Raw genomic sequence first — 17,608 nt, 5'->3', positions numbered from 1 at the left:
TAAAACTTAAATATTTATTTAACAAATTAAAAAATAAAATTAAATATTATCATAATGATTTTAATAAATACAGCCAAAAAAATTGTAAGGAGTGCATAGTGAGCAAACATTAATTTATAGTATTTCACTTTTCCTTTGGGTACAGTGTCTAATGTATCCTGTAGAAGATACAACCTACTTCCTCTCACGTATGTTCGAAAGTAAATACTCCAGTCTAAGTTCGCCATGCTGAACTCAAACAATTCTTTGTCTTTCTCGTTAAGTTTCTTCCACATCGACTGAACATTTTGGTTGCTAAACTTAAAACTGTTCAGGCCGAAGAACGCCAGGATTTCTGCGAATTTGTTTATTTTTTGATAACCCTTCACCATCCTAAAAAGAAAATTTGTTAATAAAGATAAATAATTGTCGTAAATTCCAAAATATATTATCGAATGCGATCTTTCAATTAATAGTGCCTAAAAGAAATATTTTATGGATGCATTAATGGTCTGTAAAAGCTAATATAGGATATTGATTATGTATTATAAAAGGGAACTACAACGTTAACGGGGTTTTATTGTTTAATATAGTCAATGGATCTCTAAATATGAAAAAACCGCGGATGAGTGCTACCATTTAAAGAGGTGCGTTTTTGAGAAAGGGGTGAATTAGTCCCTAGGCACAGGGCGAATTAGCGTGAGTTCTATGCACTTTTGGTACAAACACGTCTAAAGAAAATTGTTCCAGGTTAAATTTACTATTAAAATATCACATTTCAAAGTGAAAAATATGTTTTTTTGCTAAAATATATTCAAAAGAAAAGCAAGAAAACAACACGAAAGATAGCAATTTTGTTTTTTGCTCCATAACTTTTTCCCATGAGGATATAGGTATAGGCATTACTTCACAGAAAAAAAACTTCCATCCTTCCTCTTTAAAATGGTGTTCAGTAGAAGTCTCTATAATTTATAGTTTCCAAAATATGATTTTTCAAACTTCGCTACTCACAGCGATTTTGACACATTTTCCTTGTTACTTCGCAAACATTGTTCTGTAACCTTTTTCTACGCAGTTTTAGGTATATGCAATGGTACATTTAGTAGGAATAAAAGTCAATTACCTTTCAAATGGTCTATTGTAGAAGGCTGTATAAAAAATTATTCTTTATAAAATTATCTGCATAATCTAAAACCTGAGATGCAATCATAAGATAGAATATTTTATCAATATTGTACGAGGTATGTTAAAAAGTATGAATTTCGCTCAAGAGTGAAGTACCTTTATATTTCACAATATCGAAAAATGTTATTAAGAAAAGTTATTTGGAATTAAAAATTATGTTATAATATGCAACTATATTCTTCTAATTGAAAAAAATAAAAAATTTTAAAATTTTTCTTAAATTACGGATACCCTTGGATATCCTACGGATATCTTGTTTAAAAATAGTCCTAGAATTTTTTGTAATACACCATTTTAAAGTAAAGAAAATAAGCTTTTTTATTGCACAATGTATATACCTAAATGTACAAGAAAAAAGTCATAATAAGAAATTTAAACAATAATCATAAAAAATATCAAAAACATTAAAAGTATAAAACCTTGAAAAAGCATAACTTGCGTAAAAATAGCCGCACAACCTTATACAATAGACTATTTTAAAGGTAATTGACTTCTATTTCTACTAAATGTACCATTACATATACCTAGAAATGCGTAGAAACAAGGTACAGAACAATGTTTGCGAAATAATGGGGAAAATAGCCCTAAAAATGCTGTGAGCGGTAAAATTTGAAAAATCCTATTTCGAAAAGTATAAATCCTAGTGACTTCTACTGAACGTTCTTTTAAAGAGAAAGGACTGAAGTTATTTTTCACTGAAGCAATACCTCTACCTATATCCCCTAGGAAAAAAGTTATGGGGCAAAAAACAAAATTGCTTTCTTTGGTGTTTTTTCTCGCTTTTCTTTTGAATATATTTTTGAAAAAAAATATTTTTGACTCTAAAATATGATATTTCGATAGTAAATTTAACCTGGAACAATTTTTCTGTAGTCGTGTTTGTACCAAAAGTGTATAGAACTCACCCTAATTCATCTTAAGCCTAGGTGCTAATTCGCCCCTTTCTCAAAAACGCACCTATTTAAAAGGTAGCTGTACAATAAATATATTATACACGGCTCACTAAAATAATTAGTTACGCCCCTGTACTACTGATTACTTAAAATTCAAGTAGTATTTATGTAACCTTTCTGGAAACTCCAGGTTATTGTTGAGACTCGCATTTGAACCCCTCGCCGGGGCAGATCGTCAAAAGCTTCCTAACGAGAATCATCTCTAATCTATCGACGCTCCCGCTATTCGTAAAAAGGCCGCATTTTACCGGCTTTTTTTGCTATCGTTTTATACCGCTCAGATAATTCAATCTGCTCAGTATTATCGACGATGATTTATTTAGCGTATTAGTGAGTGCCTTACAAATGAACCAAATGGATTATGGAATTCAATCAGAGCTCTGATGTGACACGTCATCAAGGAATAAAACTGTAAGTACTCTACATGTATGTGAACATAACTTATTAGTCGTGATACTGTATGCATTTTGAACCATATACCTCTCGTAGCAAATATTCTTTGTGCCATTTATGCAGATAATACTTTAAATTACATATGAAAAATCGTTATCTACTCTTAACCAGCTTACCTATGGGAATATACTCTATAACCGTACAATAAGTATAGGTTACTATTGTTAAGGATACTTTACGTATTGCCTAAACATTTCTGGTCCTTCGAGCCGGATCATATTAATTATTTATTAATTAAATCCTCAAGGTCCTTCGTATTTGCATATTTTGATAATCTCTATTCTGAGAATAACGGTTTTTCATTTATAGTGTCTTTCTGTTGCATTTGGAAATTTCCAAGCCACGCCGCCCCGGCACAAAAATAAAATATTCCTCTCTTTCTGCACTCAAATTCTCAGTATTTAACCCAGCACGTCTCTACAATAGCTGGTAGGTTGTTAAGCCCGGTCTACACGTGCAATTTCAGAAACTACTTGCTTTGTTCAAATAAAGGAGTCGTTTTGTTTGTATGAAAAAATATTTGCATATATTACATTATTTTATTTTCGTAAATATATTTTTCTGTTTATAGTATACAAAAAGTGTACTCATTTCTTGGCTGATAGTACGGGTGTTATAATTTTAACATTGTTTGTTCAACCTTTTGATTTAAATTAAATTTATAATTTTGAATCCGATTAAGCCTGGTTCACAGGTTACAAAAATTATTAAAAATAATTTTGTTTTCTTGCATAAATTGTAAGTTTTTGCTACATTTAGCTTCGCTTAAGCTCATTTTACACTTCTAGAAAACTATAGAAAATAAATAATTGTTTTTTCCTTCAATTTAATTAATTTAAATACTTGTTAAGGGTGTCTCACACTTGCTGAAAAATACCCATTTTGGAAAATTGCATATATTTTGAAATTTTATAGTTTTGCATTTCATATACTAATCTGCGCTCATACAGGGTGATACTATTAAGCCAATCTCACACTATTAAACGTGTAATATATAATATATTGTACATATTCTCTCATTTTCGCATCGATTTATAGGTTTAGACATTTGCAAATAATCTATCTAATCTCACATTCTCGCAACATGGCTGACCGATCAAAATATAACCGACAGAGGCTCACCGCAAAACTTGATATAACCAAGTTGGCTGATTCGGTTCCCACAACTCTTAATTCTCTAAACAAATATAAAATTCGTGAAATAATTTCACAACTCAAACATTCTTACGGACTTTTCCGCGATGCTCAAAATGTGCTGGAGACGATCCCCGAGGAACCTACCCCCTCTACTGATTCCTCTGTGGTTTTTGATAAATATTTGGATACAATTTCTCTATTGGAAGAAAGGTTAGAGGTCATTGAAAGTTCTAATGTGACTGCTACCCCCTCCCTCCAATTTGACCCTAATTCTTCTCTAACCTCACAGTCTATGGCTAGGCAACGAACAGTAAACCTCCCTCGTATTCAGTTAAAACCATTTAGTGGCTTAGTTACTGAATACAATTCATTCATTGAGACCTTTGATACAATAATAGGATCTGATACTACATTAAGTGATCTGGAAAAACTCATTTACCTCAAAAGTTTTCTAACTTCCGAGCCTTTGACGCTTCTCGAGCATATCCCACTCACAGGTGACAATTACAAAATAGCCCGGGATAACCTGACACAAAGGTACGCCAACTCTAAATCGCTTATCAAAACTCTCATCTCTCAAATTCTTGATGCGCCTCCTATTTCTGGAAACGCAAATCACTCACAATTAAGAAATTTTCATACGGTCATGTCAAATAATTTCAAGGCCCTATTGAACTTGAATAGGCCCCCTTCAGATCTCTTGCATTTACTTCTCATACATATCGCTACTCAGAAACTCGACGCACCTACCATTAGGGCTCTTGAGTTCCAATCCGGTGGTAGCCAAGCTACCCCTGATTTTGTCCATTTTCTAGGGGAAATCGAGACACGCGTTGTTCATCTTGAGAATATTCAATCTCAATCAAAACCAAAATCGACTACTACTTCCAGACACTCTTTACACCTAGCCTCAGACACTTCTACCAGTAACCTTTCGCCTCGCTTAGGTCCTAAGAAATGTTCCTATTGCAACGACTCTCACTCGATCTACTCTTGTCCTCAGTTCAAGCAGTTGAATTCTAAAGAACGTTTTAGTTTTGTCAAACAAAATAAATTTTGTATTAATTGTCTTGGGTCTCACATGCTCGATCAGTGTAAATCCAAATTCTCTTGCATAGTTTGTAAATCTCGTCATCACACGTTGCTCCATTTCGACAAAACGGGTCATAGTAACCCTTCCGCGGCTGTTGGCCAACACAACTCAAATAATCATAATAAAACCGCTATCTCAAATAACTCCCATACACAGGGTAATTCACAACAGGGGCCCTCACATGTTAGAGCTCCTGAAACGGAAGTTAATCTTCAAAATTCGACTCCACATTCAATGGCTCTATCTGCAGCCTCGCTTGATAATCATTTGGTGTTATTAAGCACACTCCAGGTCTATCTTGTCGCTCCTAGCGGCAAGAGGGTCTTCGCAAAGGCACTTTTAGACTCGGCCTCACAGGTTTCATTTATTAGTGCTGACCTCGTAAAGGAACTGTCACTCACCACTAGAGATGGAAAATTACGGATCAATGGAATTAACTCCACCTCATCCTCGTCTCAATCTATTGTAGATACAACAATTTTCGCTGTCGCTAACGACGTTCCTTTTGACATCTCGTGCTCTGTACTCCCAAAGATAACAAATCCGCTTCCTCAAATTTCTATTTCGGCGAGCAAACTAAACATACCCTCAGAGATACCATTAGGTGATCCGATGTTCCATGTAACATCCCCAATTGGTATCCTGCTCGGTGCAGACCTGTATAACGATATCATTCAACCTGAAATAATTCGTTTGGGAAAAGGTCTTCCCGTTCTTCAACGCACTCTACTCGGGTACACGATATCAGGGTCAGTTCCAGACTTTGCTCTTAAGTCGAAAAATACTAAAAAGGCTTTGGAATTTTATTCAAACTCTCTCGTTACTTGTTGTTCTCATAACACTCCTTCCGCCGTAAATGAGCCGGTAGTGTCCAACGAGGAACTATCCGATCATTTACAAAAATTCTGGGAGCTGGAAGAAGCCGCTCCTCAGAACACCGATCTCATTAATGATCACCCCGCTGAAATTAATTTTGTAAAACATGTTAATGTTCTCCCCAATGGACGATATGAGTCCACACTCAATCTCAAACTCCCTATCGAAGATATAGACATGGGAAATTCGTTTCTCTCGGCAAAAAGACGTTTTCTCAGTCTCGAGAAACGTTTTCAACTCAACCCTGATTTATTGGAAAAATATCAGGACATTATATCGGAATATCTCAATAACGGACAAATAATTCAAGTGCCGTTAAAAATGCTAAATGACTCAGGTAAACCTAATTACTTTCTCCCTCACTTTCCCGTTTTCAAATCCAACTCTACTACTTCCACTCGTATAGTTTTCGATCCAAACAATAAATCGTCTACGGGAATCTCCCTCAGTGACGTCATAGACAAAGGTTATGTCGTCCAACATGAACTTTTTGACATTCTCGCTAAGTTTCGTCAGTTTAAATTCGCACTAGTAGGCGACATCAAGGCTATGTTCCTACAAATCGCCATTTGTCCCACTGAAACATTTCTGTTAAATTTTCTCTTTAGGGACAATATTCAGCAGCCTTTACGGTGCTATCAATTTCAAAGATTACCCTTCGGGCTCCCAAGTAGCCCATTTATCGCTCAAAGAGTTATCAAGCACATCGCTGACAACAACAAACATACCCACGAACTTGCTACTAGTGTTCTGCAAGAATCTATCTATATGGATGACCTGATCAGCGGTGCTGACAGTCTTCATGAATTAAGTTGTCTTTTCGAACAATTAACTTCTTTGCTAGAAACCCATGGTTTCCTCCTCCACAAGTGGAACTGCAGTTCTTCAGAATTTCTGTCTCAACACAATTTAAATCCCATCTCTGAAGTCAGTCTTAACTTCACGGGATCTGATAAAGTCTTAGGCATATTCTGGGATTCAGAACGCGACCACTTTTCGTTTAAAACTCCTATCTTCAAATTGGCTAATGTTGTTACTAAACGTACTATTCTCTCCTACATTGCTACTTTGTATGACCCGCTAGGATGGTTATCCCCTGTCCTTGTGAACGCTAAGCTCTTGATACAGGAAATATGGTCCCAGAAATTGGACTGGGATCAACCCATTGACTCACCCATCATTATGAAAAATTGGCAAAACCTCTTATCGACATTCAAAACTATAGAAGAGGTCAAGGTACCTCGATGCTTACTTTTACAAAAGAAAGTTGTTGATGTTCAATTAATTATTTTCACCGACGCATCGGAAAAAATATACAGCACTTGTGTGTATCTCAAAGCGACATACTCAGACTTTTCTGTATCGTCGCGGCTTATCGCTTCTAAAAACAAAATTTCTCCGCTAAAAAATAAACTCACCATCCCCAAATTGGAACTTTGTGGAATAGTGTTGGGAGTCACTCTGGCTCATAGACTTTTTCACATCTTCAAGAAAAATTTGAGTATATCTTCATCTCATCTCTTTGCTGACTCTACAATTGCCTTGTCTTGGATACTTTCTAAAAAACACATTTGGAACATTTTTGTACAAAACAGAATTCAAAAGGTCAATTCCTTGTTGGAAACTTTTCCTTGTGATTTCCATTTCGTCAGAAGTCACGAAAACATCGCTGACCCCGCTTCCAGAGGGATAAATGTCTTTGATAATCCCCAGACCACCGAAGACTGGTTATGCGGACCTAGCTTTATTAGAGACAATCCCATCGATTTTTCTCTTCATCAAATTCCTCATTTTCAGGATGATCTTCCTGAATTAAGGAAGTTAGTTGTCTCAAACATAGCAACAAATCACGAACTCAACGACACCTTTGAAAATCTATTCGCTAAATCTTCTTCTTTTCGTAAAATTCAAAGAATTGTCGCTTATCTTTTTAGATTCATCAGTAATATTAAAAAGAAAATAAATAACTCTCCACGAGATACGGATATATTGACGCCACCCGAAATGGAGATCGCTGATCACGCGATCATCAGGTATATCCAAAGTATCTACTTTAAAAAAGAGATTCTTGAATTGAAAAATGCTAAACTCGTGACCAATAAAGCCATTCGTAAACTCAACCCCTTCCTACAACATAATGATGGGCTGATTCGTGTGGGAGGACGTCTCCGACACGCCCCCATATCGTATAATCAAAAACACCCCATTCTACTTCCTTCTAAATGTCGAGTTGTAGAACTAATCTTGACTCAAGCTCATCATAAGTTATTACATTCAGGCGCGCAAACAGTACTTTCGTATGTCAAAATGAAGTACTGGCCAATTGACGGATTAAGACAGATTAAACGCTTAATTCGTAAGTGTGTAAACTGTTTCCGATTCATGACACCCAATTCTGTTCAACAGATGGCAGATATGCATCCCGATCGTGTACTCCCCACTAGACCCTTCCAAGTCGTCTCAGTGGACTATGGGGGGTTCTTCTTAATTAAGTCCTCACATTTGAGGAAGGCACCGCTTTACAAAGCATACGTAGCCTATTTCATTTGCATGAGCACTAAATGTGTTCATATCGAACTCGTCACAGGATTAAGCGCAGAAGCCTATATTCTTACTCTGAAAAGGTTTATTGCAAGAAGATCCACGCCCAGTATTATTTGGAGCGACAATGCCACAAATTTCCATGGGGCAAAAAATGAAATGCGCGAATTCTATGATTTTTTCTTAAATCAAAATAATTCGGAACAGATTAAGGAATTCTGTACTCAAAACTCCATAACTTTCAAGATGGGTGTTCCCCGCAACCCCCATCAATTCGGCCTCCATGAGGTAGGAATAAAGAGTGTGAAGTATCACCTCTATCGAATTATAGGAAATTCCCACTTCACCTTTGAAGTGTTTAACACAGTATTATGCCAAATCGAGGCTATTCTAAATTCGAGACCCATCACTAGGATGTCGTCTGACGCCAATGACTTCGCTTTCCTATCTCCAGCTCACTTCTTAGTTCAAAGAAGTTTAACCGCGCCCCCTGAACCAAGTGTTTCAGAGATACCTGAAAATAGGTTGAATCTTTTTCAGCGTATTAGTAAAATTCAACAGCAATTTTGGAAATTGTGGAAAAAAGACTATCTTTGCCTCCTGCAGCAAAGAAATAAATGGACCGACCCTACTGACCCTGTCAAGATCGGGGATTTGGTTCTGTTGAAGGAGGATGGTACTCCTCCACTCTTATGGCCAACTGCCAGGGTAATAGATGTATTGCCTGGTAAGGATGGTCTAGTTCGTACTGTCAAGATTCACACTACTCACGGTGATTTTCTTCGTGGTATTACGAAAATCGCTGTGATTCCCCTGGAAGATTAAAATCTATCCCTAGGGGGAAAACTTATCGTTTTCCTCCATTTTATCGTTGTTACCCCTTGTGTATATAAACTCTAATTTCTTCAAACATTTCTTATCGTTGTGCACATCTTTGCCAATCCCCTCTCTTCGAGGTGATATAGGCCATCTCTCTCGCCTGTCGCCCCCGGCAATATGTACAATAAATATATTATACACGGCTCACTAAAATAATTAGTTACGCCCCTGTACTACTGATTACTTAAAATTCAAGTAGTATTTATGTAACCTTTCTGGAAACTCCAGGTTATTGTTGAGACTCGCATTTGAACCCCTCGCCGGGGCAGATCGTCAAAAGCTTCCTAACGAGAATCATCTCTAATCTATCGACGCTCCCGCTATTCGTAAAAAGGCCGCATTTTACCGGCTTTTTTTGCTATCGTTTTATACCGCTCAGATAATTCAATCTGCTCAGTATTATCGACGATGATTTATTTAGCGTATTAGTGAGTGCCTTACAAATGAACCAAATGGATTATGGAATTCAATCAGAGCTCTGATGTGACACGTCATCAAGGAATAAAACTGTAAGTACTCTACATGTATGTGAACATAACTTATTAGTCGTGATACTGTATGCATTTTGAACCATATACCTCTCGTAGCAAATATTCTTTGTGCCATTTATGCAGATAATACTTTAAATTACATATGAAAAATCGTTATCTACTCTTAACCAGCTTACCTATGGGAATATACTCTATAACCGTACAATAAGTATAGGTTACTATTGTTAAGGATACTTTACGTATTGCCTAAACAGTAGCACTCCGCGGTTTTTTCAAATATAGAGGTCCATTGACCATATGAGACAATACAATCACGTTAACGTTGTAGTTCCTTTTAGCTCTCTTATTTTGAACATAATCAATAACCTAATATATAAGCTCATAATAATGAAAATCAACATTAAAAATTGATTATCTCTCGTTTATCAACAGAATGGAATTATTGGAGATACTGGGATTTGGTCTGGATCTGCTGCTTTGCCATTTTTGCTGTTTTTCATGCCATTTTATTTTCCTCTTCCTCTTTGAATGTCTTTAAAACCACACCATCTTCTACTTCTACTTCCATCAGTTCTATTGTTTTTTGAACTACCGATTGATATATTCTGTTCATCTCTTTAATTTTTCGTTAGTATTCAATACTAGTTTCTCATTTATATCTTACGGTATTCCCGGTTTTCTTTTCCTATTGTTGTGAGTTAATTCTTTATATTTTTGTGTGTGTTAAATTATTCATGTCTTTTCTGGTATTCTTTTATTTCTGTATTTTATTAAGTTATCCACTTTTTTGCATCGGATTTTCTTTGTTTTTATGTTGACGTCTTTCTGCCAAAATTCTAAAATTTCCTCTGTCATCCATTGTTTCTTTTTATATCTGGTTTTGGTGTCAGAATATCTTTCTGACTTTGATCTATTTCTGTCTTTGTTAATAACCATTTTGTATCCGTTTCAGTATTTTGCAAAATTTGTTCTTTAATTGTTAATTGATGTTAGGCGTTGTATTATGAGCAGGTTGCTTAATTTAGTTGTATATGTTTGAGCAAAAGCATCCTTTGTTCTTTCCTATTGGAATTATAATACTAATTTTGAGAAATTCCTACAATTTTTTTTATTGACTTTCTCTCAAATATGAATATTATCCTGATCTTTTCGAGGAGTAACCCATATTTTCTATCTTTTGCTTAATCGTGGTTATATAAGATGTTTTTAAAAGGATGGGATAACACATTTTTTTCGTTCCTTTTAAAAATTAGTCAATTTTCAATCGTTACTAAAATGTGAATTATCCTATTGCACGAAGTAATTTTGACTTGCCACTCAACATTTCAAAACTAAAATAGCCTGTCTCTTTTTATGTAGGTACCTCTAACTATTAATTTTCGTTCAATTAATAACGCAAAAATGATCAGTTTCAAATTAGTTTCTAAAACCAATCCAACATTTTTATTATTTAATGGCCGATCACAGTTTTACCCTAGAAAAATTTAATTTCATGGAAACTAACATTCCACACAGATGGAAACTGTGGAAGCAGAAGTATAATTTGTATCTTTTAGCTACTGATAAATGTAGAAAACCAGATGAAGTAAAGATTGCAATTCTACTGAGTCTCATTGGCGATGAAGGCTTGGAAATATACAACTCTTTCGAATACATGGACAATGAAGACAAAACTAAATTAGAAACGATAATGAGCAAATTTGACCAATATTGTAACCGGTATAGAAATATCGTTTATCAACGCTTTATGTTTTTTAAACGAAATCAGTTACGAGAAGAAACAATAGACCAGTACCTCTTAGCTTTGAAAGTACTGGCAGCAACCTGTGACTTTAAAGAGAAAGATACAATAATTCGTGACAGAATTGTGTTAGGAGTTAGCGATCCTAAAATCCAAGAAGTTCTTCTTCAACGACCCAACTTGACACTTCAAGAAGCTATTGATATTGGAAGATCCATAGAAGTTAGTAATATGTTGCATACAATAAGAAAGAGTTCACAAAGTGGCAAAGGTGTTTCTTTCAGTGGTACCACAAACGATCAGTATCGAAAAGTTCATCAAGATCCTAAATATAGAGAGGAATACTGTGAACACTGTGATACAGCTAATAATTCTAACCCTTTCAGCAATACTGAGAGAGAATGGTCTAACACGAAGAAGTTTGATTTTACCCAGACCCAATGGATTGAAAACAGTGAACTAAGTAGTATCGATATATCTCTTACGTTTAGATATTAAAGTTTTCGTGTATATAATTTTAGTGATGACAACTTTAGTATGGTTCTGATTAATATTCGTTCTATAAGAAATAAAACCGACGAATTATTTTTGTTTCTACAGGAATTAGGATTTCCCCAGATAGTTGCTGTTACAGAACACTGGCTTGAAGTCAACGAGCCTTTTTTTGTAGAGAAATATACCACAATTGCTAGGTATGATCGTTCAAACTCAGCTCATGGAGGCACCCTAATTCTTTCTGCAAACAATGATTTTTCTCTGATAACAAAATATGACTTTTTGTTGAATGAAGCCTTCTTTGAATTTTCCTTAGTTTTTAATAAAAACCTTAATCTTTACATTATTTGCATCTATAGATCACCTGACTCTTCCGTGGAACTATTTTTTCAGAACCTGCTAAATTTGTTAGATGACTTGCCTCACAAAAGCAGAAAAATTCTATGCGGAGACTTCAACATAAATTATGCTAACAATAAAAAACTGAAAACGTTTGTTTTCTATACTTCCACAAAATTTATTATATCTAAGTGACTACAGCTGTTTCGGCGGAGTGCCTTTCTCAAGTAATATAGTTTACAATGTGTTTGCCTTTTTAATCTTCAACTGAAGAGGTTGAGGAGTGGGGAGCTGTTTGTCTCGAGTTGGTCATTCAGAATTATATCTGTATTTTTCAGTTTATTAATTTCCATAGATTCTAAAAAAGATAGCTTAAGGCCTTTATTTTGAATATGTAGAATTTTAAACTCTTCATTGAAAGAATGATTATGATCTAGAAGGTGAAGTGCGTATGTAGAAGTGTCTGTTTTTCTATTGTTGAATGCCCTTTTGTGTTCTGCTATCCGTTTGTCAAAAGTTCTGCCAGTTTGACCGATGTACGTTTTCGGACAGTCACCACAAGTTAGTTTGTACACACCACTCTGTAGTTGCTTTCTCTTTCGGCTTTTATTGTTCTTAATATATTTGCTTAAGTTGTTGTTAGTTCTGAAAGCTGGTGTTATTCCTTTCTTTTTTATGTATCTGGCTATTGTTGTTGTTATCTTGCCAGTATATGTGAGAGAGCAGAAGGTACTGGGTTCTTTCTGTGGTGGTGGATACACTAATTTCAGGGCTTTCTTATGGAGTTTTTGGTTTAAAATTTTGTTAACTGTTTGTTCGTTATAGCCGTTGTTTACTGCTATTTGTTTAATGATGTTTAGTTCTATTTCGAAGTTATTTTTTGTCATGGGAATTTCTGTCAGTCTATGTATCATGCTATGGTAGGCTGCTAATTTGTGTTGTGTAGGATGGGATGATGAATTGTGTATAGTTGTGTCAGTATGGGTAGGTTTATGATATATGGAGAACTCATGTTTGTTGTGTAGTCTGGAAATAGTTACATCTAGAAAGTTTATAGAGTTATTCTGTTCTGTTTCTACTGTAAACTCAATATTATTATGAAGTGAATTAATATATGATAGAAATTGGTCAAGTTGTCTGTTAGTTCCTGTAAAGCATACTAGTATATCATCCACGTATCTCCACCAATATAAGAACTGTTTAAATACGGGATGTTTAGAAATTGTTGTTTCAAGTTGGTTCATAAATATATCTGATAGCAATGGGCTTAGAGGATTACCCATAATAAGTCCTGCACTGTTGTTTGTGTATATTTGATTATTGAATTCAAAATAGTCTTGATTTATGCAAATTTCAAGGAGGTGTAAAATTTCAGATGCAATGATCGGATTTGTACTATTATGGTCTAAAAGATTCTTAACTAAAACAAAAGTTTCTGTAGGAGGAACACTAGGAAAAAGATTTTTTACGTCAAATGAAATTAGTCTGGAGTTTTTGGGCAATTGAAAATGTTGTATTTTATTAACTAGTTCTAGTGTATTTTTTACGGTGAATTTAGGTGAAAATTTAGTGTATTCTGTAATAATATCTGACAGTTTTTTTGAAATTTTATATGACGGAGCTGTATAAAAAGAAACTACAGGTCTTATTGGGTGGTCAGGTTTGTGTAGTTTAATAAAAGAGTATAAGTAACGGTCGAATCCATCAATTATAAATTATGCTGCTGCTTGTGCTACCCAAATGTTCTTGGTCAACATATTTGAATCATATGGTCTCTCAATGCACTTTAATTCTCCTACAAGGATTACAAAAACTACATCTACCATAATTGATTATATTGTCTCCGATTTCTCACCCCTTGATGTCTGCTCTACAGTTATTAATGCGGAACTATCGGATCATGAAGCAGTATTTACGAAATTTAACATCTTCAGCAAACCCTCCTCGAAAACCCGACGTTTAGGTAGGATTTTTTCCGCTCGGAATTTTCATAAATTCCAAAATTTATGTTTAATTTCTGACTGGCATTTTCCTTCTACGGACGTGGACTATAATTTCAGTGATTTTTTGGAGAAGCTTGTCTGTATCTTCAATAAGGCATTTCCTTTAATTACGATTAAGCCAAAACGTCGCAAACCCTGGACTACCAAAGGTATCCGCATATCAGCAAAAAATATGCGTTCACTACTTTATATCAAGAAATTTACTACCAACGTCTCTGTCACTCAATATATCACCAATTACAGAGTCACATACCTAAAACTCATCAAATCAGCTAAAAAAGCCTACTATCAAAATCGTCTGGGAAGCTCCAAAAGTGTTGCAAAAGAAACTTGATCCATAATAAACGATCTTCGAAATAAAACCCACGCAGCTCAAACATTTGCCCTTCCAAACCCTGAAAATCTAAACGAATAGTTCATTAACGTGAGTAAAAATATAACATCAACTATTCAGTCTCAACAAGATCCCATTTCCTATCTCCCTAATTCAGAAATTGTCTCGAATTCATTCTTTATAAGACCAATCTATAAATCTGAATTGATCCAAACGATCAATAGTATTAAAAGCAAATCATCTTGTAGTACTGATGGACTATCCATAAAAATCTTCTCAAATCTCACGGATAATGTGTTAGAACTCCTCGTGTCACTAATTAATGATTCCTTTGAAAACGGTAAATTTCCAGAGTGCCTAAAGACAGCCATTATTATTCCTCTTCATAAAGGTGGCGAAAAATCTAATGCCTGCAACTATAGACCTATTGCCCTACTACCGGTACTCTCCAAAATTATTGAGAGGCTCATAAAAACCCGACTTATGTCCTTTCTCTTTGATAACAATATTTTATCACAAAATCAGTTCGGCGTCCTAACTAATAAATGTACAACTGATGCCATGTTTTCTGTACTTCACGAGGTTTACCAAGCACTAAACAATAATCTTCACACTGCCACTGTTTTCTGTGACTATTCCAAAGCTTTTGATTGTGTAAATCACAACATTTTGATTAAAAAACTTAGTTTCTATGAAATTCGAGGTATTTCTTTGAATTGGTTCAAATCTTACTTAGATAATAAGAAACAACTGGTTAGAGCAAATGATACTGACTCTAGTCTCAAAAACATTGTATGTGGAGTACCACAAGGTTGAGTATTGGTTCCTCTATTTTTCCTTATCTTTATAAATGACATCACTAATTTAAAAATCGATGGAAAAATTTTTCTTTTTGCTGATGATACCAGTATCACTTGGAGCAACTCAACTATTGCAACTCTTCATGCAACTATAACTTCTGATCTTCTTACGATAAAAACCTGGTCTGACTCTAATTTACTCTCCTTTAACGTGGATAAAACGGTAGCATTATCATATAAAGGTGCTCTTCAACCCCTGCTTGTGAATAGCAGCCATATCTCTACCGTTGATTCTGTAAAATGTCTTGGTATTCTTTTAGACAGCAACCTCAAAGGGTCCCTTCATATCGATTTGTTAAGTAAGAAACTCGCCTCAGCCTGCTATGCCATAAGATCTGTTTCGAAGGAACTCAATTTAGCATCTTCTAAAATAACATATTTTTCTTTATTCGAGTCTCATCTTCGATATGGTCTTCCTTTTTGGGGGTCTAGTACAGCTGCCCAATTTGATGTTATTTTCAAATTACAAAAAAGAGCAATACGATATCTGTTTGGCCTCAGAAGAACAACCCATTGCAGAAGTTACTTTAAATATCACGAAATTTTAACCCTTTTATCTTTGTATATTTTAGAAACTGTTTGCTTAATTCGTAAACACATGCATGTCTTTCCAGCAAGGCCTCATCATGACTACTCCACCAGAAATTCAACTTTTGATGTCTATTTACCGATCCCGTCTTCTGAGTTAGTAAAAAATCTATACTATATTCCGCAAAAAAACTATACAACCATCTCCCTTTACAACTCAAATCTGCAACATCCTTTCTCAAGTTCCGTAAAATGACAAAAGCTCATTTATCTAAAAGACCATATTATTCAGTAGAAGAGTTTCTTAATGACTAACTAAGAAATCACAGTAATGTACAAGTAACTAAAGTGTATTTATCTATATTTGGGTGTCACATACAACAGCTTAAACTTATTAGTTCCTTTGTTTGTGTTTTATTATATTATGTTGTATGTTCAATTTTGCAATTTATAGTAATTTTTCAATATATTGATTTTTGTTTTTTTACTTCACTTTTTTAACTTGTTTATATTTTTTTTATTGACGATTTATCTAATTTTATAAAATTGTATTTGTTATTGTTATGTATATCTTTTTCGTGACTCTATGGCTTTGTCCATAAAATTGTATAACTTTTTTTTTGTATTACAAATAGTACTTAAGGTATATTAAAAAATATAAAAACCGATTTTACTTCTGTCAATTGTTTGTTGCACTTATTCCATTCTTTCATTAAACAGAAAAATAGAATTAATACTACTAGTAGTATCGGTTTGCAGCGTTCTGATTTCTAACCGCCATTCTTCTCTGTATAACCATATACCTGGAGGGATTTCTCTTTCTTATAATTCTTTTTCAATTCCCTCCCTCCAGCTTCTTCTAGGCCTTCCTCTTTTTCTTCTCCCTTATGGTGTCTACGTCAAAATCTGTTTAGGGATCCTGTTATCTGGCATTCTCTCCACATGTCCGTACCATATTAGTTGTTTTGTTTCTATGTCATCAATTATTTATGTGTGACTCCCATCATTTCTCGTATTCTCTCATTTGGTATCCGACCGATCTCTTCTTGATTTACCTGCTGCTGTTTTGTACAGTTATGTAACATTTTAAATGTTAACATTTTCTCTGTACATACTTTGTTTCGGAGTTTCAGTGGCTAAACTTCACTGCTATATGTGATTAAACTTTTATGTATGGATATGGCTTTTCTACTCTGTATGTTTCTGTATTTTAAAGCAGCATCGAGTGTTCCGTCTTGAGTTATCTTCATGTTCAGGTACTTGTATTCGTCACACATAGAATTCATGGGGGGAGGATTTTATCCAATATTCATCATCATCAACAGCTATTCCATCCATCGTGTGATGTAAGCCTCCCTTAGGTGGGTGGTGCATTAATTTCTATTTGTTGTTTTTTGTATCCATTCGTGACCAACCATTCTCTTGATGTCATCAATCCAGTGGCGACTCGTCAGAGGAGGCAAGGGAGGCTTCGTCTCCCCATAAATTTTTTACACACGCTACACTGTTTTGTTTATCTTGAATCGCGAAAAACAACAAGCACTCTTACTATTATACAATGTGTAAATTCAACATTATCACTATACAGAGTGAGTTTTATGTATCACTATACAGAGTGAGTTTTATGTATGGAAATACTCAATTATCTCGAAAACGGCTTGCACGATTTTTGTAGATTTTGGTAGGTAGGGGTTTTCTAATGCGGTCGATGTTGTCAGATC

General features: G+C 34.9%; 1 protein-coding gene across 4 annotated transcripts in view; it reads right to left on the bottom strand.

The window, feature by feature from the left end:
* The window catches only part of LOC126880017 (fatty acyl-CoA reductase wat-like), a 149,730-nt gene continuing 132,122 nt past the window's right edge, over positions 1–17,608 (bottom strand). For all 4 annotated transcript variants that reach the window (XM_050643537.1, XM_050643540.1, XM_050643538.1 and 1 more), the window contains exon 9: positions 1–372. In XM_050643537.1, the coding sequence (XP_050499494.1) occupies positions 27–372 (346 nt within the window). In that variant the 3' untranslated portion in view covers positions 1–26. The remainder of the gene's footprint in view (positions 373–17,608) is intronic.

Source organism: Diabrotica virgifera, chromosome 2 (assembly GCF_917563875.1).
Source record: "Diabrotica virgifera virgifera chromosome 2, PGI_DIABVI_V3a".
Classification (NCBI taxonomy): Eukaryota; Metazoa; Arthropoda; class Insecta; order Coleoptera; family Chrysomelidae; genus Diabrotica; species Diabrotica virgifera.
This window is presented reverse-complemented; position numbering and strand designations above follow the sequence as displayed.